Source organism: Pseudophryne corroboree, chromosome 2 (assembly GCF_028390025.1).
Source record: "Pseudophryne corroboree isolate aPseCor3 chromosome 2, aPseCor3.hap2, whole genome shotgun sequence".
Taxonomy (NCBI): domain Eukaryota; kingdom Metazoa; phylum Chordata; class Amphibia; order Anura; family Myobatrachidae; genus Pseudophryne; species Pseudophryne corroboree.
In genome coordinates this window covers 634487309-634515076 of record NC_086445.1, presented here as the reverse complement: position 1 = coordinate 634515076, position 27768 = coordinate 634487309, and the positions used below count along the sequence as shown (strand labels likewise).

General features: G+C 44.5%; 1 protein-coding gene across 3 annotated transcripts in view; it reads right to left on the bottom strand.

Annotated features, from left to right (window-relative positions):
• Positions 1-1914: 1914 nt before the first annotated feature.
• The window catches only part of PPARD (peroxisome proliferator activated receptor delta), a 218593-nt gene continuing 192739 nt past the window's right edge, over positions 1915-27768 (bottom strand). Inside the window, exons 4-6 of one of the 3 annotated variants that reach the window (XM_063954923.1) lie at positions 18237-18433; positions 7938-8388; positions 1915-2459 (exon numbers count right to left, since the gene is read on the bottom strand). In XM_063954923.1, the coding sequence (XP_063810993.1) occupies positions 2212-2459; positions 7938-8388; positions 18237-18433 (896 nt within the window). In that variant the 3' untranslated portion in view covers positions 1915-2211. The remainder of the gene's footprint in view (positions 2460-7937; positions 8389-18236; positions 18434-27768) is intronic. The other 2 variants (XM_063954924.1, XM_063954925.1) reach the window with 2 other exon arrangements.

Here is a 27768-nt window from a genome sequence, read left to right as displayed (position 1 = left end):
TTTTTAACAATCATATATAACAAACATTCATATACACACGTGGACACACTGTGCCCAACACGCGTGTTTCACTGCGCTATTGCAGCTTCGTCAGGGAGCAACACGTTCAACGGCCCTGATGACAACAATTACCACTATCAGTATTATTGTATTTTAGTTATTCACATTATAAAATGCTTATAATGATAGTTCTTATTTAGGGCACTGGGTCACATTAATTTATCAGGTCTCACAATACATTAATTGAGAGGTTCCCAAACTTTTTTGAGTTACAGCGCACTAGAATATCAGAATTTTACATCACCCCTAGGCCAGAAATTGAGAAATTCAGGGGGAAAAAATGAAATTAAGTAAATTATGTTTTTTTATATATATATATATATATATATATATATATCCATATATATATCCATATATATCCTTAGGTTAATTTGAATTGGTTCTGGGCAACCAACCCAGGGCACCCCTGCAAGTACCCTGAGGCACCCCAGGGTGACACGGCACGCAGTTTGAGAACCACTTCATTAAATGATTTATTATCATTATTATTATTGCTTTAATATATTAAACTATTGTAAACTTTTACAGATTAGTTTACACAAACAAGGACGTTTTAGACATGGCTTTAATATGTTTTTATACAATTTTTTTTCTATTGTATCTGATGACATAAGGTTTATTTAGCTTATACCAAGTAAGGCTTCTATAAGGTACACTATGCAAAATAAATCTTTATAAGCTAAAATATCTTTAGTAGAGGCAGCATATTTTGGATTTGACAAGATTGCTCAAAGAAGCAGTGTTAAAGCAAGTGTTTGTACAGTAGCACATCACATGCTGCTTTCTCGTGTCGTGCAATCACTTTGTAGCATTTCAATATGTAACCATCCACTGGCTGGAATTCAGGAATGGTGACAATTATACATCTTAACTATTGATAATGTAACATAATGACCATTTCTAAAGGTATATTTGAAGATCTGAGTTAGCAACTAATATGAGGAAATATTTATGAAAAATATGGCCATGCAAGAGTTTCAGGTTAACATCTGTGCGTGAGATCACCAAAGCTAATTGATTGACGTGTTTCAGTTTGTAAATATATTACATACAAAAGTTGTTTTATAAATCTGCTAAATTCATAGAATTTCTTTGATTTTCACTATTAAATTAGGGGTGAGGCAGAGATTGCTAGGCAGCTTACTGCATACCTCACAACTTATTAAAACAACAAAGAGGGACCTTGGGTCGCACCTCGCCCATGCGTGCCTGTAAAGGGGTGTGGTTTATATGAAAGGGGCGTGGTCTAGTGGCAGAGCCGTGATCGCGACTCACGCCCTTTTTGTACTGTCACTGAGGGGACATGCCCAGCGCTCTCTAAGCTGATGGCATGCCCCCTCTCCCTCTGTCACTTGTGAATAACGCTGTGCGCATGCGCACAGCGTCTATTCACCGCTGCTCTACAGAGCAGCAGTGACAGGAGCCTCCAAACTATCCCCCCCCCACCCCACCCCACGACAGTCCCAAAAAAACGGGACTGTCCCGCGAAAAACAAGACAGTTGTGAGGTATGTTACTGGAACAGTTAAAGATGCAATTGTGTATAAAAACATAGCTCTGTCAGCCATGATTCCTGCAATGCTGTGATCTGTCCCCACCCTCTCCTTTTGTCCCCTTCTGACACCTCATCTTTCTGAGCCAAAAAAAGTCCATTTAAAAATGACATCCATGTTGTTTTAATTGCTGACCCGGGTTGAGTTAAAAGGAGCCAACCCTGCAATAATCTGGGTTGAAAGTGTAGTGTGAAAGGGTCTGACCTGGATTCAAAATACAGAGTCGGACCCGGGTTTGCGGTGTGAAAGGGGTATAAGTAAGCAGTTCACCAAAAAAATACATTAAAAATATTATAGATAACTAAGCAGAATGCATGTTTTTATTCACAGTTTCACCCGTGGAGAATTCCAGGGACAGTTGGGAATACGTTGAGTGAGTATATAAACTACAGAAAGAATACACGCATCATTAAGGTCTGTCTACTTAAATATGGTGATTGACAGATCTTAGATTTGTATCTAGATTGGTAATGCCAGTCACCTGTGTTAGGAGGAAAGATGGCTGTTCTGAGTTGTTAGGATTCATACTCATTCTAAGTGTTAATACAAATGGTATAAGGAATCATTAGTCGTATTCATCTGTATATGTCTGTGTGTAATCAGTACATGTCTCTGTAGATCTCCTGTAGAAGGGGATGCAGTGATGCACTGGATTCCGTGCGTTTGATACTTTGAACAAGCTCTGCATGCTCTGTCACTAGTTGACGCAAATCAGCCATCTTGTGAAGGAGTTTTGGAAAGAGGAAAGGGCTGTCAGGGTGAGATGTCTGCAGATGACACCTGAGAGCACTTAGAATCTTTTCTTGTATGTCTTCCACCTGGGAGGGAGTCATGAGTCCTGGACGGTCTAGATGGATAAAAATAAAGAAGAGACAATAGTGAGGAAGTTTTGTGGGAAAATAATAAAAGTAACAAGAAAAATGAATGCATCATTGAAAAAATGTAATGCTTTAAAAAACAAAAGGATTTAGGAAAGAGTTGAATGCAAAAGAAGACAGTAGATGAGCTGGTTTAATGAGTTATAAGTGTAATTTGGCAACAAATTGCCTAATACATCCACGTATCCATATCCTGTCATTTGGAATGGCAACTAAAAAAACAATCTGCATTGTAGGCCAGCGAGTTGAGACTAGAATCGTATTTAATTGGAAAATCATGTCACTTTAAATCTACACTTTTCTGTTTTGCTCTTTTTTTTGGCTTAGTGACTTGCACCCATTTACCACTTACTCCTTCCTGTTCCAAGGGGACCAGGATGAGGGCTATAGCGTGGTCACATTACAGTAAGAGAGTGTCGATGCAAGATGCATTCCAATGTGGCTACCAAATGGAGGCAAATACGTCTGTTTGGGGTCAGATGACTTGTGGGTACTTGACCCCTGGTGCAACTTGTGATTTGATAAGATTGCTGAAGGTGCATCTGATTCGCCAAGTGCATATAAAACACACACAAATAAGTAAAGTTCATACAGCATTAATGCAACGAGGATTACAGTGCACTGAACACTCGTTTGTTAAAATAAAAGCATATTTCCTACTCTGGGAAGGGGAAAGCTGCTGATATGTTTATTTAGTGTGTGATTAAAAAAAAATATATATAAATTATTTTTGCGTCTTTTTCCATTTACTTACAACACACTCCATGTGACTTAGGTACATATTATCTACACTTTCAAGCCATTTACTGTAATGTGTATGGCTTGTGTCCTGTGTTTTTGACCATATTTTGTGCTCGCAGTGAAGCCAGAACTCTTATTGTATACCTTCCTTATCTGCTTCTATTATTTCCAGGACGAGGGTTGCGCATTTTGCTAGCCATGCCAAGTTGTCTTTATCTGTTGTTCACAACCAACTCTGCATAAGACATTAATATGCTGTTTTATTCAGGATGTAATTTACATTTCCACTGAGATGGAATTTGGGGGATATCCAATTAATGTACCGCGGGTAATGATATCGCGTTCTGGTTATCCTATAAGCCCTGATAAGCCGTGGCTTATTGAGGCTTCCGTTACCTTCATAGGTGCCTTGGCCATCTGCTCCCCCGGCTGTTCCACCAACATTTCCGGGTCCGCCCCCGTCACATGATCCCCGCCTGACTGGGGCACTTGAAGCAGGGGAAGAGGGGGAGATGTGCGTCCTTGGGACAGAGTGCAGCCTTCCGGGCACCCTCTGCAGTCCCCGGCTGCTTCTGCAGCGGTCTTAGGACACTGACTGGAGGAGTCCATGGCTTATTTCACCTGATTTTGTTTCTGCACATCCGCAAAACAGGTCTTGCATTTGCACTCCACCCCCACCCCTACCCCCCACAAATGCCACATCATGTCAATCATACTGCGGCTGGCGGGGCTGCGGGCAGAGGTGGTCATTCCTAGCTGCATTCGTTCGCTGTGCAGCGTTGAGGCCAAAAAACGGCACTTCTGCACATGCGGCGCAATGCGCACGCGCGGCGTACTATTACAACGAACAATGTAGTTTTACACAGGGTCTAGCGATGCTTTTCAGTCGAGCAGGCAGCCACAGAGTGATTGACAGGAAGAGGGCGTTTCTGGGTGTCAACTGACCGTTTTCAGGGAGTATTCGGAAAAACGCAGGCATGCCAGGAAAAACGCGGGGCGTGTTTGTGACGTTAAATCAGGAACTGAATTTTCTGATGTGATCGCAAGCGCTGAGTAGGTTTGAAGCTACTCAGAAACTGCACAAAATTATTTTGTAGCTGTTCTGCGATCTCTTAGTTTGCACTTGTGCTAAGCTAAAATACACTCCCAGTGGACGGCGGCATAGCGTTTGCACGGCTGCTAAAACTGCTAGCGAGCGATCATCTCGGAATGACCCCCAATATCACAAGACCCGTTCTGCACATGCGCACAATCATCGGATTTGTATGTAAACCATAAGGTTTACGTACAAATGTAAATTAGGCACATAATGTGGGACATTTAACTACTGGCCAATTCCCAGGTGTGCCGGACTCCGATGGTCAGGGATCTGTGGAAGAATCTGCAAAATCTAGCATGTTAAAATTCCCTGACTGAACAATTCCAATAATTTTTGGCTCAGAATCAGTGAATCGAGGATTTCCAACAAGTGGGAAAATTTCCGTAACACAGAAATTGAATCCTTGTTTCATAATATGCATTACTGTGCCATATAATATTTCTACGTTTCTTAGTCTCTTTCTCTCTTTCTTTCCAATATTTCTGTCACTTCTGCATCTTTGTCATGTGCCAATATTTCTCTGACTGGTTATATAGTACATTCACTACTCTCCCTCCTTTGCTAGTATGATTTTCCTCTGCTGCATCCTAACCTGATCTCCCTCTTCTGAATTTTCATATTTTACCCAACTATAATTAATTTGCTCATTCCAAAATCTGTTTCTTATATTATATCCCATTATTTTTAGATTTTGCCCTGCACTGTTGAGTGCTACCTCCCTGTCCTTCATTTTTTTTTTTCCCATCTCTATTAATTATTTTTTTCTCATCTCATGTTAAGTATTGTTTCAATGTCATGCGTCTGTCTCTTGTCCTCTTCCTCATCCTACTGTAATTACAAATAAACTAATCCTTCCCTTCATCCAATAGCCACATGAATATGAATAAAAAAAAGAAAAAAAAAGACTTGATGGACATGTGCTCAGAAAAATATGCATGGAACGGACACATTTAAAAAGGGGTTTCGGATGATAGGTCAACACTCATTAGGTCAACATTCAATAGGTCGACCCCATATAGTCGACATGCATTAGGTGAACAGGTACAAAAGGTCAACAGGTTCAGTTAGTCAACATGGCAATGGTCAGCACACATATTGTAGACACAAGTTTTTGTTTTCATTTAATTTTTCATCATTCACCATCCATGTGGACTACGATTGAGAATAGTAACTGTGTCAAGCAAAGCAGTAGCACGGGTAGACGTTTCTAGTAATTTGGCTTACATGTGGTCAAACATACAAAATTATACAAAAAAAACAACAACTTGTGTTGATCATTGCCATGTCGACCTTTTGACTGTGTCAACCTATTGTACCTGTCGACCTTTTGTGGTGTCTACCTATGTCATGCCGACTATTGACCCCGTCGATCTCTTGACCCAGTCAGCCTGCTGCATGTCGACTATATTGGTCAACCTATTTCTGGTAGACCCATTGATCTACACCCCTTAAAATGGAAATGCGTCTTGAATAAAGAAAAAAAAATGTACAAAAAAAAAAGTAATGTACAAATATCTGTATTTTCCCTATTAAAGATCTATTAATGTTAATCCTTGCAGTAAAGAGAATGGAAATGACAAAAAAAGTAATATATACTGTATCTTTTTGTAAAAGAAAAACGGAAAAAAAGAGGGTACCCAATAGCGCTAAGAGAATGAAAGAGCAGCACCTCTAGAAGAACCTCCTGTTAGCAAAGGTTCGGGAGAAAACAGCAAACAAACAGATCTGAGGGCGCTTACACTTATGGTACTGTTTCGATAATATTAGTACATCAGTTTAAAACAAAACAATTTTCAATTACATAGAATAAAATGTATTCATAAAAGTACAGAATAAAACATAGTACGTCTTTGTGAATTTACAGAGGATATGCAACAAGGGTTATGTGCTCCTGATGAACTCTGAGAGGAGCACATCACCCTTGTTGCATATCCCTTTATTATTATATGTGTAGAAGGCTGTTCTACATCTACTAAAGTTCAGTGGTAGAAACTTATCTGCATTCCATAGTGGTCTTTTTAGACCATCGTTGAGATACTACATATTAGTGTATGGACACTTTTTTCCGTAATGGAGCCACATCACGCTGAGTTTTTTCATACTAGTTATTAGTCTGGTATTATATCCAGATAACCTGGTTTTAACAGAGGTTTATACATTTCATTAGATTTTCTTCACATCATAGTTTGAGCATTTTGATAAAGTACCCCTGATGAAGTCCCGATAGGGATGAAACGCGTTGGATCGATCTATTGTTCTACTTCTGTATCGTATGTTTCAACAAAGAAATACACTAAAAACTGAATGTAAAACTGGATATATTCGATATATATATCCAAAGACGTCCTCTGTAAAATCACAAAGGCGTACTATGTTTTATTCTGTACTTTTCTGAATAAATTTATTCTATGTAATTGGAAATTGTTTTGTTTTAAACTGATGTACTAATATTATCGAATCAGTACCATACATGTATACGCTCTCAGATCTGCACAGTGCAGAAATTACATCTAACACAAAATAAACCAGATGTAAATTCAACCCTATTTGCGCTTTATATTGTACTGTATATTTAATTAAAAGTTATCACACAAATTATCACCCTACTGATGTTATATAGCAAAAGGTTACTTCTAAAAGAGGTGTACAATTCACAAGACTAAATTGTCATTACGGGATAATTTACCCTTTTTAATTTTAATTTATATTTTTCGAAATATATAAATAGTGAGTGAATAATAATTATATTGTTGTGGAATATCAATAATTAAGGATAAGATGGGCAGTAAAGAACACAGAAGAAATAATCAAAGTGTACTGTGCTTATGTACTTTTTGTTTTAGGTCAGTCTTGCCAAATGCATGAAGCATAAACTTACACAATCTTAAGGGCCCTACACACTGGCCGACATGACTGCACGATATGAACGATCTCGTTCATTAATGAACGAGATAACGTTCATATCATGCAGTGTGGAGGCTCCAGCGATGAACGATGTGCGGCCCCGCGCTCGTTCATCGCTGGTCCCCCGTCGGCTGTAGATGCAGACCAATATGGACGATCTCGTCCATATTTGCCTGCACTTCAATGCAGCCGGGTGACGGGGGGAGTGAAGAAACTTCACTCCTCCCGTCACTGCCGCCGGGTCGGCCGTATCCGCCGTCGGGCAGCTCGGCGGTGGGTCGGCCAGTGTGTAGGGCCTATTACTGTTTTTCGTTACCAAAAGCTTTATTCACTTCTGTTATTCTGCTAATGGTAATAAATTTTACTTAGAAAAATAGACTGTGTTGGTTAATGTAAGCTGTTTTTAATACGATAGAGCCCATTTGTTTAAGTACAGAGTACGTCTATAAATGAGGAGGGGCTCTGAGAGTAAAGTAATGCTATTGGTTAAAGTTGCTGTATAATAAAGTGGTTGACATGCAAAATAACTTTATAATCAGCAATTTCTTACTTTACATATTCTAAATTATAAAGTGAGCTAGCAAAGAAATGTATACAGTATGTCTGTTATTGTTTTAAATATATATTACAAATAAAGGTAAAGAAAATATAGCATAAAGAATTGATATAGCATAATACGATTAAATAGTGGGAAATCTCTAACCACCACAAAGGATGATAGCAGCTACAAACAGCGCCAGGTCATTGTCGTTAAGTTCCAGTGCATTGAACTTAGAAGCGAAGTGGAACTTGGGCTCCATGATATGACAGAAGGGAAGACGGAGGCTGTGCAGGAACTCACGAGTGACGAAACCACGGCCACCAGCCACCAGTAGCCCATCTTTGTTCATAAGTGATGCCAGCATACAAAATATTGCTTCATGGACTCCATACTTTAGTAATGTGACCTGATCATTGAGGTAGAGTGTGCTGAAACCTGGAACACTCTTGGCAAAGTCAGTAAGTGCACGCACAGTCTCCACAGAAGTGCATTGGCAACGGTAAAAGACATGGACTCCAATCTCTGTTCCAGGAGGATCTGGTGATGGCAACTGCTCCCACACTGTTCCTTGTTCAGCCTGCCACAGGGTATCCATGTCATGTATAACAAAAGGCTAAGAAAGGAAAAACGGGATGCAAAATAAATATACTGTGTGTGTATATATATATATATATATATATATATATATATAAATTGCTGTCAGTATTTGAGTTTTAATAATTGTCCTGACTAACTGTATGTTAAATAAAATATACATGTACATAGATGCAGCAGACGCGGAGAGACACAGAACTCAACCCCTATCAAATGGGTAGTGGAGTGAAGAGCTTGGCTTGTACATCATAGTGACTGAAGCTAAAATGTTGGTGAGCTATAGGAGTGTATATCTGAAGTGATGGAAACCCCTGGTACAGTATTTGTTTGCATTTTTGCTATCATGGTATGCTGTGAATGTTTATACATAATTAAAGGTTGCGCATTTCACTCACTGTTTGCCTACATTAATTATATACATTTTATATATTTAACCGATGTTGAGGTACCAGGAAAAAGCCAGTGGCAATGCATAATGCATGACCATTGGTATCTGAATAATAGATATACACTGTCTAGTTAGTCAGTCAATAGTTAGACACCATATGGTAGACATGCATGAAGTTGACAGGTACAAAAGGTCAACAGGCACAAAAGGTCAACAGATGAAAGGTTGACAGTGCTTAAGTTCGACAAAAGGTAGACAGGTTCGATAGGTTGACATGACAATGGTTAACACACAAATGGTCACCCCATATTTTTTCTAACATTTGCTTGATTTACTATCCACGTGGATGAGCCCCAAGTACAGGAACGTAATGCTATGACTAGGAACGGAGCTCAGTAGCACCCCCAAGGATCCCTAACTCCGTTGTCTCGCCCTCGTTGTCAGCCTACGCCTGCGTGACTATGGTTTCTTGGGCCTACGGCAGCCACGTTTGAAGGGCGGATTATGTCTGCCCAACTCCGATGACCCCCGGTCTTAGTTGGAGACAAGGCGTAGACTGAGATGGAGGGCGATGACAAGGGGAACCTCTAACTAGAGAAGGAAGTACCCAGTTAGGGGTGCTACAGAACTAAAATAAAGTATGTGCGGCACAGCCGCCAAGACAAAAACTACAACAAAGGCAGTGCTGTCCACATGCCGACACAACACCGCTGTGTTCCGGTGAGGACAGCACACGCAGAACCCTCTGCAGAAAATCCAAAGCAAAAGCAACAAATAGCTACGGCCTAGGCCGAGGGACGCGGCAGAGCCGCTACTCACGAAACCGGTACGAATACTGGCAAAAAGGACAGGAACCCCCAAAGTAGCTGACATAGGCTCTCAGGACCGGAGGACAGGCAGAATTCCAAACGACAGACCAGTGGACAACAAGAAGCAGAATACTGGATCAGACACAGGCAAAGCCACAGGACTCCTGGACAAGAATGCTTCAAGGCAGGATACTGGATCAGACACAGGCAAAGCCACAGGACTCCTGGACAGGAATGCTTCAAAGCAAGAAGCAGCTAGACAGAAGCTATCACCGGCGTCTGTGTCAGGCAGTGAGGGAAAATATAACAAGGAATACCTCCAATCACAGCAGGGACCCTAATTAATTATGTTGTGCAGCTGCCCTGCTGCACGACTCTAAACTGACAGGTGCAATTAACAGACAGGTGAGGCTAAACACATGGAAACAGGCTGCAATTACACAGACTCACCACCGGCGGCCAACAAGAGTCTTCTAAACCAGAGCAAAGGAAATCCTGACCTGCAAGAGAACTATAACATAAACAGAAAGTGAACAGGAATGAACCACTGCTTGTGGTTCATAACAGTACCCTCTCCTTAAGGGTGGTCACCGGACACCCCACAAAAGCCAAGGGAACAGAAACAGAAGTAAAACATAAAATACATAACCAAAATGCAAAACAGGAATGAGCCACTGCCGTGTCTCATAACATTTCTACTGATGGTGGTCACAGAACATGACCATCAACTGGTTGAACTTTTGACCCTGTCGACCTTAACCACTGTCGAACTTTCATCTGTAAACCTGTCTAGACAGACCCAAACAATTTGGCTCACAGGATGTCTAAGTATCCTCATTTTACCCCAGCCTTTACATCTATAAACATTTTTTACTAGAGCCTAGCCTACTACAAAATGTAAATTTACTAAATATAGATAGTAGATCTAAAATGTGGGTATATTTTTAATATAATGTATTATTAATTTTATATTTTATACAAATATATATATAACACTATTTCTCTATTTTAATTGCATTTCATTTTTGTATAACTTTTTCTATAGCTTCGGCTTCCTAAATACTAATTTATTAACACTATAGTTTTTTCACTGGTATGTTACGCTGGGCTTTCTGGCTTATGCTGGTGTTTTGGGGTGCCACACCCTGCACCTAGATATAGCGCTAGGGACCCCAAATATACAGAGACGCCTTGATGCGGCTTTGGGGCTTATTCACACATTTGCGCTAATATGTGTAACGAAGATCTCTGAATTCTATTATTATGTGGAATTTATATCTGGTTATGGTTATCATTCAGGGTGCTGGGGGAAACAAATGCCTTTTTTTCTTGCTTAGAAATACCCCTCCCTTTCGAGCACCTGAATGATATCACTAAGCTAATTGAGCATCTACCAATATATATATATATATATATATATATATATATATATATATATATATATATATATAAAAAACAATTTATACATACAGTGTGTATGTGTGTATATATATATATATATATATATATATATATATATATATATAAAAATTCTTTATTTTCAAATATTTAACTATAATATTTACTATAATATAATTTCTAAAAATTAAATTGTCAAAATCATCAAGAAAATAAAATCCAGAAATTTGAGAAATGATCCACTTTCTTAATAAAATTATCAAAACTGATATTCTCCAAGGTAACCCTTTTCCGCCAACCAATCACACAAAGTGATTGACTGGCACTGAAAAGGAGTCATGATGATCATTTCACATCTTATATTTAGAATTGGCTCATAAAGAACAGAAGATTTAATTTCCGATTTGGACTGAATGAGGAAAGAAGAAATAAGATATAGGGAGTATTTACTAAAGGGTGGCTTGTAAACATTCTCTGTGCAAAAAGAGAATCTGCTACAAAATCAATGGGAATATAAAAGGTTAGAAATTCCGAGATTTGAAAAATGCTGAAAAAACTCTGGAAAAACCTGAGGAACAAAAGGAGTGCTTGGGACAGATGAAACAGCTCAACAGAATGCTTTTTGATGGAAACTCATTCTACAGTATATAATCTATATAATCATTTCATAAAGGTCTGTCCTGACTCCTGCATGCACGTGCAGTGGAAGCTGGGGCATGCACCCCAACGGCTCCCTCTGCAAGGGAGACAAAACAGACCTAGCCTAGGTGGAGGACCCTGCTGGTCGACAGGAGCAGGTAAGTGTGGAAATCTGTGGGGAGTTCTGAGACCAATTTGGGGTTGGAGTGCTAGGGAGAGTAGGGGGGAGGATGGAACAGCATGGGGTGGACCAGCGGATCGAGAGGCAATGTACTTAGGACAGGGGCAAAATGTAAGATTTGATGGGTCTACAAATGATGCCCACATCATAAAATAACAAATGTTGGTCCTATCATAAAAACATCCCATTACAGATTAATAAAATATTGCCCATTTAAGAAACAATTTTATTATTTTAATGAAATCAAACATAAACGTTGCCTTCTCATACATGAATAAAATAAGAATTTACTTACCGATAATTCTATTTCTCGTAGTCCGTAGTGGATGCTGGGGACTCCGCAAGGACCATGGGGAATAGCGGCTCCGCAGGAGACTGGGCACAAAAGTAAAGCTTTAGAACTACCTGGTGTGCACTGGCTCCTCCCCCTATGACCCTCCTCCAAGCCTCAGTTAGGATACTGTGCCCGGACGAGCGTACACAATAAGGAAGGATTTTGAATCCCGGGTAAGACTCATACCAGCCACACCAATCACACCGTATAACTCGTGATCTAAACCCAGTTAACAGCATGATAACAGAGGAGCCTCTAGAAAAGATGGCTCACTACAGCAATAACCCGATTTTTTTGTAACAATAACTATGTACCAGTATTGCAGACAATCCGCACTTGGGATGGGCGCCCAGCATCCACTACGGACTACGAGAAATAGAATTATCGGTAAGTAAATTCTTATTTTCTCTAACGTCCTAAGTGGATGCTGGGGACTCCGTAAGGACCATGGGGATTATACCAAAGCTCCCAAACGGGCGGGAGAGTGCGGATGACTCTGCAGCACCAAATGAGAGAACTCCAGGTCCTCCTCAGCCAGGGTATCAATTTTGTAGAATTTTACAAACGTATTTGCTCCTGACCAAGTAGCTGCTCGGCAAAGTTGTAAAGCCGAGACCCCTCGGGCAGCCGCCCAAGATGAGCCCATCTTCCTTGTGGAGTGGGCATTTACAGATTTTTGGCTGTGGCAGGCCTGCCACAGAATGTGCAAGCTGAATTGTACTACAAATCCAACGAGCAATAGTCTGCTTAGAAGCAGGAGCACCCAGCTTGTTGGGTGCATACAGGATAAACAGCGAGTCAGATTTTCTGACTCCAGCCGTCCTGGAAACATATATTTTCAGGGTCCTGATAACGTCTAGCAACTTGGAGTCCTCCAAGTCCCTAGTAGCCGCAGGCACCACAATAGGTTGGTTCAGGTGAAACGCTGAAACCACCTTAGGGAGAAACTGAGGACGAGTCCTCAATTCCGCCCTGTCCGAATGGAAAATCAGATAAGGGCTTTTACAGGATAAAGCCGCCAATTCTGACACGCGCCTGGCCCAGGCCAGGGCCAACAGCATGACCACTTTCCATGTGAGATATTTTAACTCCACAGATTTAAGTGGTTCAAACCAATGTGACTTTTGGAACCCAAAAACTACATTGAGATCTCAAGGTGCCACTGGAGGCACAAAAGGAGGCTGTATATGCAGTGCCCCTTTTACAACGTCTGAACTTCAGGGACTGAAGCTAGTTCTTTTTGGAAGAAAATTGACAGGGCCGAAATTTGAACCTTAATGGACCCCAATTTCAGGCCCATAGACACTCCTGTTTGCAGGAAATGTAGGAATCGACCCAGTTGAATTTCCTCCGTCGGGCCTTACTGGCCTCGCACCACGCAACATATTTTCGCCAAATGCGGTGATAATGTTTTGCGGTTTGGCTTTGATCAGGATAGGGATGACTTCATCCGGAATGCCTTTTTTCCTTCAGGATCCGGCGTTCAACCGCCATGCCGTCAAACGCAGCCGCGGTAAGTCTTGGAACAGACAGGGTCCTTGCTGGAGCAGGTCCCTTCTTAGAGGTAGAGGCCACGGATCCTCCGTGAGCATCTCTTGAAGTTCCGGTTACCAAGTCCTTCTTGGCCAATCCGGAGCCACGAATATAGTGCTTACTCCTCTCCATCTTATCAATCTCAGTACCTTGGGTATGAGAGGCAGATGAGGGAACACATACACTGACTGGTACACCCACGGTGTTACCAGAGCGTCTACAGCTATTGCCTGAGGGTCCCTTGACCTGGCGCAATACCTGTCGAGTTTTTCCCAACGGTTTATAATCATGTGGAAGACTTCTGGGTGAAGTCCCCACTCTCCCGGGTGGAGGTCGTGTCTGCTGAGGAAGTCTGCTTCCCAGTTGTCCACTCCCGGAATTGCTGACAGTGCTATCACATGATTTTCCGCCCAGCGAAGAATCCTTGCAGCTTCTGCCATTGCCCTCCTGCTTCTTGTGCCACCCTGTCTGTTTACGTGGGTGACTGCCGTGATGTTGTCCGACTGGATCAACACCGGCTGACCTTGAAGCAGAGGTCTTGCTAAGCTTAGAGCATTGTAAATGGCCCTTAGCTTCAGGATATTTATGTGAAGTGATGTCTCCAGGCTTGACCATAAGCCCTGGAAATTCCTTCCCTGTGTGACTGCTCCCCAGCCTCGCAGGCTGGCATCAGTGGTCACCAGGACCCAGTCCTGAATGCCGAATCTGCGGCCCTCTAGAAGATGAGCACTCTGCAACCAACACAGGAGGGACACCCTTGTTCTTGGTGACAGGGTTATCCGCTGATGCATCTGAAGATGCGACCCGGACCATTTGTCCAGCAGGTCCCACTGGAAAGTTCTTGCGTGGAATCTGCCGAATGGGATTGCTTCGTAGGAAGCCACCATTTTACCCAGAACCCTTGTGCATTGATGCACTGAGACTTGGCTCGGTTTTAGGAGGTTCCTGACTAGCTCGGATAACTCCCCGGCTTTCTCCTCCGGGAGAAACACCTTTTTCTGGACTGTGTCCAGGATCATCCCTAGGAACAGAAGACGAGTCGTCGGAACCAGCTGCGATTTTGGAATATTGAGAATCCAATCGTGCTGCCGCAACACTACCTGAGATAGTGCTACACCGACCTCCAACTGTTCCCTGGATCTTACCCTTATCAGGGAATCGTCCAAGTAAGGGATAACTAAAATTCCCTTCCTTCGAAGGAATATCATCATTTCGGCCATTACCTTGGTAAAGACCCGGGGTGCCGTGGACCATCCATACGGCAGCGTCTGAACTGATAGTGACAGTTCTGTACCATAAACCTGAGGTACCCTTGGTGAGAAGGGTAAATTTGGACATGAAGGTAAGCATCCTCGATGTCCCGAGACATCATGTAGTCCCCTTCTTCCAGGTTCGCAATCACTGCTCTGAGTGACTCAATCTTGAATTTGAACCTCTGTATGTAAGTGTTCAAAGATTTTAGATTTAGAATCGGTCTCACCGAGCCGTCCGGCTTCGGTACCACAACAGTGTGGAATAATACCCCGTTCCCTGTTGCAGGAGGGGTACCTTGATTATCACCTGCTGGGAATACAGCTTGTGAATGGCTTCCAAAACTGTCTCCCTGTCAGAAGGAGACATCGGTAAAGCCGACTTTAGGAAAACGGCGAGGGGGAGACGTCTCGAATTCCAATTTGTACCCCTGAGATATCACCTGAAGGATCCAAGGGTCTACTTGCGAGTGAGCCCACTGCGCGCTGAAATTCATTGAGACGGGCCCCCCACCGTGCCTGATTCTGCTTGTAAAGCCCCAGCGTCATACTGAGGGCTTGGCAGAGGCGGGAGAGGGTTTCTGTTCCTGGGAACTGGCTGATTTCTGCAGCCTTTTTCCTCTCCCTCTGTCACGGGGCAGAAATTAGGAACCTTTTGCCCGCTTGTCCACGAAAAGACTGCGCCTGATAATACGGCGTCTTCTCATGTTCCAAATGCCGTTTGAAAACCGCATCACCTGACCACTGTCGTGTCCATAACCCTCTACTGGTAGAAATGGACAACGCACTTAGACTTGATGCCAGTCGGCAAATATTCCGCTGTGCATCACGCATATATAGAAATGCATCTTTTAAATGCTCTATAGGCAAAAATATACTGTCCCTATCTAGGGTATCAATATTTTCAGTCAGGGAATCCGACCACGCCAACCCAGCACTGCACATCCAGGCTGAGGCGATTGCTGGTCGCAGTATAACACCAGTATGTGTGTAAATACATTTTAGGATACCCTCCTGCTTTCTATCAGCAGGATCCTTAAGGGCGGCCATCTCAGGAGAGGGTAGAGCCCTTACAAGCGTGTGAGCGCTTTATCCACCCTAGGGGGTGTTTCCCAACGCACCCTAACCTCTGGCGGGAAAGGATATAATGCCAATAACATTTTAGAAATTATCAGTTGTTATCGGGGGAAACCCACGCATCATCACACACCTCATTTAATTTCTCAGATTCAGGAAAACTACAGGTAGTTTTTCCTCACCGAACATAATACCCCTTTTTGGTGGTACTCGTATTATCAGAAATGTGTAAAACATTTTTCATTGCCTCCATCATGTAACGTGTGGCCCTACTGGAAGTCACATTTGTCTCTTCACCGTCGACACTGGAGTCAGTATCCGTGTCGGCGTCTATATCTGCCATCTGAGGTAACGGGCGCTTTAGAGCCCCTGACGGCCTATGAGACGTCTGGACAGGCACAAGCTGAGTAGCCGGCTGTCTCATGTCAACCACTGTCTTTTATACAGAGCTGACACTGTCACGTAATTCCTTCCAACAGTTCATCCACTCAGGTGTCGACCCCCTAGGGGGTGACATCACTATTACAGGCAATCTGCTCCGTCTCCACATCATTTTTCTCCTCATACATGTCGACACAAACGTACCGACATACAGCACACACACAGGGAATGCTCTGATAGAGGACAGGACCCCACTAGCCCTTTGGGGAGACAGAGGGAGAGTTTGCCAGCACACACCAGAGCGCTATATGTATACAGGGATAACCTTATATAAGTGTTTTTCCCCTTATAGCTGCTGTATCTTTAATACTGCGCGTAATTAGTGCCCTCCCTCTCTTTTTTAACCCTTTCTGTAGTGTAGTGACTGCAGGGGAGAGCCAGGGAGCTTCCCTCCAACGGAGCTGTGAGGGAAAATGGCGCCAGTGTGCTGAGGAGATAGGCTCCGCCCCCTTATCGGCGGCCTTATCTCCCGTTTTTCTATGTATTCTGGCAGGGGTTAAATGCATCCATATAGCCCAGGAGCTATATGTGATGCATTTTTTGCCATCCAAGGTGTTTTTATTGCGCCTCAGGGCGCCCCCCCCCCCAGCGCCCTGCACCCTCAGTGACCGGAGTGTGAAGTGTGCTGAGAGCAATGGCGCACAGCTGCAGTGCTGTGCGCTACCTTGTTGAAGACAGGACGTCTTCTGCCGCCGATTTTCCAGACCTCTTCTGTCTTCTGGCTCTGTAAGGGGGCCGGCGGCGCGGCTCTGGGACCCATCCATGGCTGGGCCTGTGATCGTCCCTCTGGAGCTAATGTCCAGTAGCCTAAGAAGCCCAATCCACTCTGCACGCAGGTGAGTTCGCTTCTTCTCCCCTTAGTCCCTCGATGCAGTGAGCCTGTTGCCAGCAGGTCTCACTGAAAATAAAAAACCTAAAACTAAACTTTTCACTAAGCAGCTCAGGAGAGCCACCTAGTGTGCACCCTTCTCGTTCGGGCACAAAATCTTAACTGAGGCTTGGAGGAGGGTCATAGGGGGAGGAGCCAGTGCACACCAGGTAGTTCTAAAGCTTTACTTTTGTGCCCAGTCTCCTGCGGAGCCGCTATTCCCCATGGTCCTTACGGAGTCCCCAGCATCCACTTAGGACGTTAGAGAAAATAATATTGCCACCATAAAATACTTCAGGTGCATACACACTTGCCAATAAAGTAAACAACATCACTCCGTCCATATCGACTAATGTGTATACTGCCAAACGACTAGTGATGCGCAGACCTGCGGGCCTTTAACAACCGTCGCTGTCGGCTGTGCATGCAACTCAATTTGGACTGTCATCCAAAAGCTGAATGCACGGCCTGGGCACAGCCTGACGTCACTGAGCGATATCGTTTCTATATCGCTCAGTGTGTACGCACAACCAACGACCGTCAGGGAAGGGAACACACTCACTCATAGAGCACATCGCCTAGTGTGTACCTACCTTTAGTATGGTTATTTGCCTCTATAACCAATACATATTGTGTGCCTTCATCATACAGTAAATGTATCGTCATTCCTCACATTCTGTTTGGCCAGACAAACATGCCGGTTTGTGGTGGGTTTTTCTGGTGGTTTTGATTGAACCATCAACAGTCTGGTGTTTAACAAAAACATTACACGTGGAGAAAGCCTCATGGCAGAATAACTGCTCAGTATTTGAAGAAAATTCCCTAAATTTGTAAATGAAAACTGTTGCTCTGTAAATAACTGATCAGGGAATATATTAATATTATTTGTTGTTATATTACATTAACTTGTACATTGGATTCTATGTTATGGATTATATTTTATCCTTACCGAAATGCTGCTCCTGCCAGTCAGAATGTCCCTTGCTCTTTTCTTCGTCATGTTGAATGCACTCATGTAAGCAGAGTGGATTTGCTGGGAAAGTGCCACCAGATCAGACACTGGAGAATCTGGGTTTCCTGAATCCCCTGTTGTGGCCTGTACCAGACGCCTTCTCTCTGCTTCTGGCATTCTACCAAATCTAATTGCTGAAATGTTTGTATTTGTTAAGAATTACAGAATTCGTAAAACTGCATTGTATAATATGGCTTCTGTTAAAATATCAATAGGAAATTTCAGTTCAACGTTTCTGTGTACGTGAAAGGAGACGATTCATCGGTCATATTTTTAGATGCCATTGTTACCGCATTTCTTGTAAATTGAAGTGTATGTGAAAAAATGACGCAATAGGAATCTGCATGCAATTAAATTACACCCCTATAATGCAATGCTTCATATATACGTTATGGTAAGAACTTACCGTTGATAACAGTATTTCTCCTAAGTCCACAGGATACATTGTGATATGGTTGAGCGACAGCGGATCTTGCACCAAACGGTCAAAGCTTTCTGGCCTCCCAGCATGCAGTGGGCCCGTCCATATATCCCCGCCTCCTGGCTCATGAAAATCAGTTGTTTTCCAAAGCTTAAGGCAGGAGCATCATGTAGAGCCCTAATCAGGCGAGAAGAACACATGCACACCCTTCCGTACAAGAGGAAAGAGGTTACTGAGTAAAAGGATCCTCAAATCAGGTGCGTCACGATGGAATCCCTGTGGAACCTGTACACTTAGGAGAAATACTGTTATCAACGGTAAGTTCTTACCATAATGTATATTTCTCCTGCAGGGTACACAGGGTATCCACATGATACATTGGGATGTCCCAAAGCAATTTAGTGCTGGGGACGCTCCTGATTAGACAGGAGAATCCTTTGCCTGAATTCAGCGTCCTGAGAGGCAATGGCCCGAGTACTGAACCCTACGGTATTCCACTGCGTACTGAAGCTCATTCAGAGTACATCCCATTAATCCCCACTCGCTGTTCCCTATTGAACAGCCAATTACTCACCCAAGTACAAATAGTGTTTCCTACCCCAAGCTCTCTTTGTTTGAGAATTAGTCTCCTATGTGGAAGCGAAGTCCAAAAAAATCACATCCACTGCTTGACCCTGATCAATATAATCGCTCACTTTCTCGTAGAATTTTATTAAGTTAGTTTGACATGACCTGTCCTTCACAAAGCCATGCTGATTCCTAGTAATAACCTTGGAGGTATCCAAGTACTCTAGTATGCTATCCCTTAATATACCTTCTTGCTCTGTGTAAGGGCTTGTATTGTTTAAGTGCTGCTTGGATTTGTAAGTGTGAGTTGTAAACAGCAAAAAGGTGAGTTCTGATTATTCTCTGTCTATCCATATAGGGATAGTAATATTGTGAGAGAAAGTTAATCTGAATCTGATTGTTTGTATCTATACTGTTTCTTTCTCTAAACGTCCTAAGTGGATGCTGGGGACTCCGTAAGGACCATGGGGAATAGCGGCTCCGCAGGAGACTGGGCACATCTAAAGAAAGCTTTAGGACTATCTGGTGTGCACTGGCTCCTCCCCCTATGACCCTCCTCCAAGCCTCAGTTAGATCTCTGTGCCCGAACGAGAAGGGTGCACACTAGGGGCTCTCCTGAGCTTCTTAGTGAAAGTTTTAGATTAGGTTTTTTATTTTCAGTGAGACCTGCTGGCAACAGGCTCACTGCATCGAGGGACTAAGGGGAGAAGAAGCGAACTCACCTGCGTGCAGAGTGGATTGGGCTTCTTAGGCTACTGGACATTAGCTCCAGAGGGACGATCACAGGCCCAGCTTGGATGGGTCCCAGAGCCGCGCCGCCGGCCCCCTTACAGAGCCAGAAGGCAGAAGAGGTCCGGAAAATCGGCGGCAGAAGACGTCCTGTCTTCAACAAGGTAGCGCACAGCACTGCAGCTGTGCGCCATTGCTCTCAGCACACTTCACACTTCGGTCACTGAGGGTGCAGGGCGCTGGGGGGGGCGCCCTGAGACGCAATAAAAATACCTTGGATGGCAAAAAAAAATGCATCACATATAGCTCCTGGGCTATATGGATGCATTTAACCCCTGCCAGAATCCATAAAAAAGCAGGAGAAAAGTCCGCGAAAAAGGGGCGGAGCCTATCTCCTCAGCACACTGGCGCCATTTTCCCTCACAGCTCCGTTGGAGGGAAGCTCCCTGTCTCTCCCCTGCAGTCACTACACTACAGAAAGGGTTAAAAAAAGAGAGGGGGGCACTAATTAGGCGCAGTATTAACTATACAGCAGCTATAAGGGGAAAAACACTTATATAAGGTTATCCCTGTATATATATAGCGCTCTGGTGTGTGCTGGCAAACTCTCCCTCTGTCTCCCCAAAGGGCTAGTGGGGTCCTGTCCTCTATCAGAGCATTCCCTGTGTGTGTGCTGTATGTCGGTACTTTTGTGTCGACATGTATGAGGAGAAAAATGATGTGGAGACGGAGCAGATTGCCTGTAATAGTGATGTCACCCCCTAGGGGGTCGACACCTGAGTGGATGAACTGTTGGAAGGAATTACGTGACAGTGTCAGCTCTGTATAAAAGACAGTGGTTGACATGAGACAGCCGGCTACTCAGCTTGTGCCTGTCCAGACGTCTCAAAGGCCGTCAGGGGCTCTAAAGCGCCCGTTACCTCAGATGGCAGATATAGACGCCGACACGGATACTGACTCCAGTGTCGACGGTGAAGAGACGAATGTGACTTCCAGTAGGGCCACACGTTAGATGATTGAGGCAATGAAAAATGTTTTACACATTTCTGATAATACGAGTACCACCAAAAAAGGGGTATTATGATCGGTGAGGAAAAACTACCTGTAGTTTTCCTGAATCTGAGAAATTAAATGAGGTGTGTGATGATGCGTGGGTTTCCCCCGATAACAACGGATAATTTCTAAAATGTTATTGGCATTATATCCTTTCCCGCCAGAGGTTAGGGTGCGTTGGGAAACACCCCCTAGGGGGGATAAAGCGCTCACACGCTTGTAAGGGCTCTACCTTCGCCTGAGATGGCCGCCCTTAAGGATCCTGCTGATAGAAAGCAGGAGGGTATCCTAAAAGGTATTTACACACATACTGGTTTTATACTGCGACCAGCAATCGCCTCAGCCTGGATGTGCAGTGCTGGGTTGGCGTGGTCGGATTCCCTGACTGAAAATATTGATACCCTAGATAGGGACAGTATATTTTTGCCTATAGAGCATTTAAAAGATGCATTTTTATATATGCGTGATGCACAGCGGAATATTTGCCGACTGGCATCAAGTCTAAGCGCGTTGTCCATTTCTACCAGTAGAGGGTTATGGACACGTCAGTGGTCAGGTGATGCGTATTCCAAACGGCATTTGGAAGTATTGCTTTATTAAGGGAGGAGTTATTTGGGGTCGGTCTTTCAGACCTGGTGGCCACGGCAACAGCTGGGAATTCCACGTTTGTACCCCAGGTCGCCTCTCAACATGAGAAGACGCCGTATTATCAGGCGCAGTCTTTTCGTGGACAAGCGGGCAAAAGGTTCCTCATTTCTGCCCCGTGACAGAGGGAGAGGAAAAAGGCTGCAGAAATCAGCCAGTTCCCAGGAACAGAAACCCTCTCCCGCCTCTGCCAAGCCCTCAGTATACGCTGGGGCTTTACGAGCAGAATCAGGCACGGTGGGGGGCCCGTCTCAATGAATTTCAGCGCGCAGTGGGCTCACTCGCAAGTAGACCCCTGGATCCTTCAGGTGATATCTCAGGGGTACAAATTAGAATTCGAGACGTCTCCCCCTCGCCGTTTCCTAAAGTCGGCTTTACCGATGTCTCCTTCTGACAGGGAGACAGTTTTGGAAGCCATTCACAAGCTGTATTCCCAGCAGGTGATAATCAAGATACCCCTCCTGCAACAGGGAACGGGGTATTATTCCACACTGTTGTGGTACCGAAGCCGGACGGCTCGGTGAGACCGATTCTAAATCTAAAATCTTTGAACACTTACGTACAGAGGTTCAAATTCAAGATTAAGTCACTCAGAGCAGTGATTGCGAACCTGGAAGAAGGGGACTACATGATGTCTCGGGACATCAAGGATGCTTACCTTCATGTCAAAATTTACCCTTCTCACCAAGGGTACCTCAGGTTTATGGTACAGAACTGTCACTATCAGTTCAGACGCTGCCGTATGGATGGTACACGGCACCCCGGGTCTTTACCAAGGTAATGGCCGAAATGATGATATTCCTTCGAAGTAAGTGAATTTTAGTTATCCCTTCCTTGGACAATTCCCTGATAAGGGTAAGATCCAGGGAACAGTTGGAGGTCGGTGTAGCACTATCTCAGGTAGTGTTGCGGCAGCACGATTGGATTCTCAATATTCCAAAATCGCACCTGGTTCCGACGACGTGTCTTCTGTTCCTAGGGATGATCCTGGACACAGTCCAGAAAAAGGTGTTTCTCCCGGAGGAGAAAGCCAGGGAGTTATCCGAGCTAGTCAGGAACCTCCTAAAACCGAGCCAAGTCTCAGTGCATCAATGCACAAGGGTTCTGGGTAAAATGGTGGCTTCCTACGAAGCAATCCCATTCGGCAGATTCCACGCAAGAACTTTCCAGTGGGACCTGCTGGACAAATGGTCCGGATCGCATCTTCAGATGCATCAGCGGATAACCCTGTCACCAAGGACAAGGGTGTCCCTCCTGTGGTGGTTGCAGAGTGCTCATCTTCTAGAGGGCCGCAGATTAGGCATTCAGGACTGGGTCCTGGTGACCACGGATGCCAGCCTGCGAGGCTGGGGAGCAGTCACACAGGGAAGGAATATCCAGGGCTTATGGTCAAGCCTGGAGACATCACTTCACATAAATATCCTGAAGCTAAGGGACATTTACAATGCTCTAAGCTTAGCAAGACCTCTGCTTCAAGGTCAGCCGGTGTTGATCCAGTCGGACAACATCACGGCAGTCACCCACGTAAACAGACAGGGTGGCACAAGAAGCAGGAGGGCAATGGCAGAAGCTGCAAGGATTCTTCGCTGGGCGGAAAATCATGTGATAGCACTGTCAGCAGTATTCATTCCGGGAGTGGACAACTGGGAAGCAGACTTCCTCAGCACGACCTCCACCCGGGAGAGTGGGGACTTCACCCAGAAGTCTTCCACATGATTAAAAACTCGACAGGTATTGCGCCAGGTCCAGGGACCCTCAGGCAATAAGCTGTAGACGCTCTGGTAACACCGTGGGTGTACCAGTCAGGGTATGTGTTCCCTCCTCTGCCTCTCATACCCAAGGTACTGAGATTGATAAGATGGAGAGGAGTAAGCACTATATTCGTGGTTCCGGATTGGCCAAGAAGGACTTGGTAACCGGAACTTCAGGAGATGCTCACGGAGGATCCGTGGCCTCTACCTCTAAGAAGGGACCTGCTCCAGCAAGGACCCTGTCTGTTCCAAGACTTACCGCGGCTGCGTTTGACGGCATGGCGGTTGAACGCCGGATCCTGAAGGAAAAAAGGCATTCCGGATGAAGTCATCCCTATCCTGATCAAAGCCAGGAAGGATGTAACCGCAAAAACATTATCACCGCAATTGGCGAAAATATGTTGCGTGGTGCGAGGCCAGTAAGGCCCGACGGAGGAAATTCAACTGGGTCGATTCCTACATTTCCTGCAAACAGGAGTGTCTATGGGCCTGAAATTGGGGTCCATTAAGGTTCAAATTTCGGCCCTGTCAATTTTCTTCCAAAAAGAACTAGCTTCAGTCCCTGAAGTTCAGACGTTGTAAAAGGGGTACTGCATATACAGCCTCCTTTTGTGCCTCCAGTGGCACTTTGGGATCTCAATGTAGTTTTGGGTTCCAAAAGTCACATTGGTTTGAACCACTTAAATCTGTGGAGTTAAAATATCTCACATGGAAAGTGGTCATGCTGTTGGCCCTGGCCTGGGCCAGGCGCGTGTCAGAATTGGCGGCTTTATCCTGAAAAAGCCCTTATCTGATTTTCCATTCGGACAGGGCGGAATTGAGGACTCGTCCTCAGTTTCTCCCCAAGGTGGTTTCAGCGTCTCACCTGAACCAACCTATTGGTGGTGCCTGCGGCTACTAGGGACTTGGAGGCCTCCAAGTTGCTAGACGTTGTCAGTGCCCTGAAAATATATGTTTCCAGGACGGCTGGAGTCAGGAAATCTGACTCGCTGTTTATCCTGTGTGCACCCAACAAGCTGGGTGCTCCTGCTTCTAAGCAGACTATTGCTCGTTGGATTTGTAGTACAATTCAGCTTGCACATTCTGTGGCAGGCCTGCCACAGCCAAAAATCTGTAAATGCCCACTCCACAAGGAAGGTGGGCTCATCTTGGGCCGCTGCCCGAGGGGTCTCGGCTTTACAACTTTGCCGAGCAGCTACTTGGTCAGGAGCAAATACGTTTGTAAAATTCTACAAAATTGATATCCTGGCTGAGGAGGACCTGGAGTTCTCTCATTTGGTGCTGCAGAGTCATCCGCACTCTCCCGCCCGTTTGGGAGCTTTGGTATAATCCCCATGGTCCTTACGGAATCCCCAGCATCCACTTAGGACGTTAGAGAAAATAAGAATTTACTTACCGATAATTCTATTTCTCATAGTCCGTAGTGGATGCTGGGCGCCCATCCCAAGTGCGGATTGTCTGCAATACTTGTACATAGTTATTGTTACAAAAATCGGGTTATTATTGTTGTGAGCCATCTTTCAGAGGCTCCTCTGTTATCATGCTGTTAACTGGGTTCAGATCACAGGTTATACGGTGTGATTGGTGTGGCTGGTATGAGTCTTACCCGGGATTCAAAATCCTTCCTTATTGTGTACGCTCGTCCGGGCACAGTATCCTAACTGAGGCTTGGAGGAGGGTCATAGGGGGAGGAGCCAGTGCACACCAGATAGTCCTAAAGCTTTCTTTAGATGTGCCCAGTCTCCTGCGGAGCCGCTATTCCCCATGGTCCTTACGGAGTCCCCAGCATCCACTACGGACTATGAGAAATAGAATTATCGGTAAGTAAATTCTTATTTTTTTTGTTTTAATATATATGTACTGGGTTTTTTTTTTGAGGGGGAAAAAAAAAAGTGTGAGGTGAAAAGCCAGAGGGGTTAAATCAGGTGTGAGTAATCAGGAGGAGGAGGGGCTGACTAAAGCAGCTGGCTGAGCCTATATAAGCAGTGATTAGACTCTTTGGAGCTTGCTCTGTGTAAGGGCTTGTATTGTTTAAGTACTGCTTGGATTTGTAAGTGTGAGTTGTAAACAGCAAAAAGGTGAGTTAGAATACAGAAAAAGGTGAGTTTTATAATAAACAAACCGAAACACACATTTGCAGTACCATTAAACTTCTGGTGAGGCTGCAAGGGGCTGACCTTGTGAGTGAGTGAGAGGGTCTCTTACTTGGAGTAGCAGAGGGGCTGTGATTGTGCGTGTGTGAGGGGCATTTTTTTTTTTTTTTAGCAGGAGCTGGAAGCCGAGTGAAAAGGAGGTGCAGTGAGCTGGAACAACTGCAACTGCTAAGTGGAGTATAGGTGCCGCAGGAGAGAGTACTACGGCTGCATAAAAGTGAAGGACCAAGAACCGCACAAAGATAAGTATAAGCCAGCTGAATTATTGTATAAGTGAGATTGCTTGTCTTCTACTTTTTATTTTTGCTGCTTTTTCTTTGAGAGTAACAGGGAGTTAGACCTTACAAACAATATGGGAGGGGCTGTGATTGGGGACCTCACTCAGTGCATGTCGTGCAAGATGTATGCACACCTGGAGCTACCGGCCCAGTGTGATTACATCTGCACGAGGTGTGTGCGAACGGTTACCCTGGAAGCCCAGGTAACTGATCTAGAGCAAACCGTTACGTGACTGAGGGAGATTCACAATCTCAAGCGTAGTTTAGACAGAACGGTGGAGGAGTTGCGGGAGGGGTCACTGGTAGAAGAGGATGACGATCAGGTAGCCAGTTGGGTCACAGTTAGAAGGAAGAAAAAGAGGGGGAGGCTCGACATCTCCGAACTATCAAACTCGAACAAATTTGCCCGATTGGACGAGGAATCGGAGGATGATAGTGAAGAAATAACGGTGCCGGAGGAGACTGCTCCCTCTAGCATCCAGAGGAGCAGTCCCTCTGGCGCGGTTGGTATAAAAGCTAGTGAGGTACCTAGTCAGATGGTGGTGGTAGGGGATTCTATCATCAGGAAGGCAGATAGGGCAATCTGCTACCGGGACCGTGATCGCCGTACAGTCTGTTGTCTCCCGGGTGCTCGGGTACGGCACATCGCGGACCGGGGAAATAGATTGTTGGGAGGGGCTGGGAAAGACCCGGCGGTCTTGGTGCACGTTGGCACCAATGACAAAGTTAGCGGCAGGTGGGATGTCCTTAAGAAAGACTATAGGGACTTAGGAAAGAAACTGAGAGCAAGGACATCTAAGGTAATATTCTCGGAATTATTACCCGTGCCACGCGCTAGTCCAGGGAGGCAGAGGGAGATTAGGGAGGTAAATGTGTGGCTTAGAGATTGGTGCAGGAAAGAGGGGTTTGTGTTCCTGGAACACTGGGCGGACTTCTCAGTCAGGCGCCATCTCTTTTGTCGTGACGGATTGCACCTGACTGAGGAGGGTGCAGCGGTGCTGGGGGGAAGGATGGTTAGAAGGTTGGAGGAGATTTTAAACTAGGAGACTGGGGGGAGGGTTTAGCTAGAAACTACGGGTCATACAGTGAGAATAGTGGGGATGGCGGTAGTAAACGCAATGGAGGAGAAGTTGGGGGGAGGGTAAGAACAGGCGGTAAGGTTACTAACATGGGTACTAAAAGAGATTTTACCAAAGCACTAACCAATGACGATTACAGGTCATCATTGCTACATAAGGTGAAAGATGTCCCTAACGCAAGGGAAAATACTTATCTTAGTTGTATGTATATAAACGCCAGAAGCATTACTGGTAAAAAGGATGAACTAGAAATACTTGCAGCAAGCAAACAGTATGATATTATAGGCATTACTGAAACTTGGTGGGATGAATCTCATGATTGGACAGTCAATCTAGAGGGCTATACACTGTTTAGGAGAGACAGACTAAATAAAAAGGGTGGAGGGGTGTGTCTTTACGTAAAGCCGTTTTTAAAACCTGATATACGGGAAGATATTCAGGAGGGGACTGTAGACATTGTCGAGACATTATGGGTAGAAATTGCATGCGGGGAAAAAGGAATAAAAAAGTTAGTATTGGGTGTATGCTATAGGCCGCCTGGTATCAACGCATCTGATGAGGAATTGTTACTAAAGCAAATTGAAAGAGCAGCAGGAGTAGGAGACATAGTAGTGATGGGAGATTTTAACTATCCAGAGATAAACTGGAAAAACGATTCATGTGATACTGCTAGGGGCAATATGTTTTTAAACACACTTAATGATAACTACTTCGTCCAACTAATTGAGGAACCAACTAGGTACAATGCAATCTTAGACCTGGTATTAACAAACAATGGGGATTTGGTATCAGG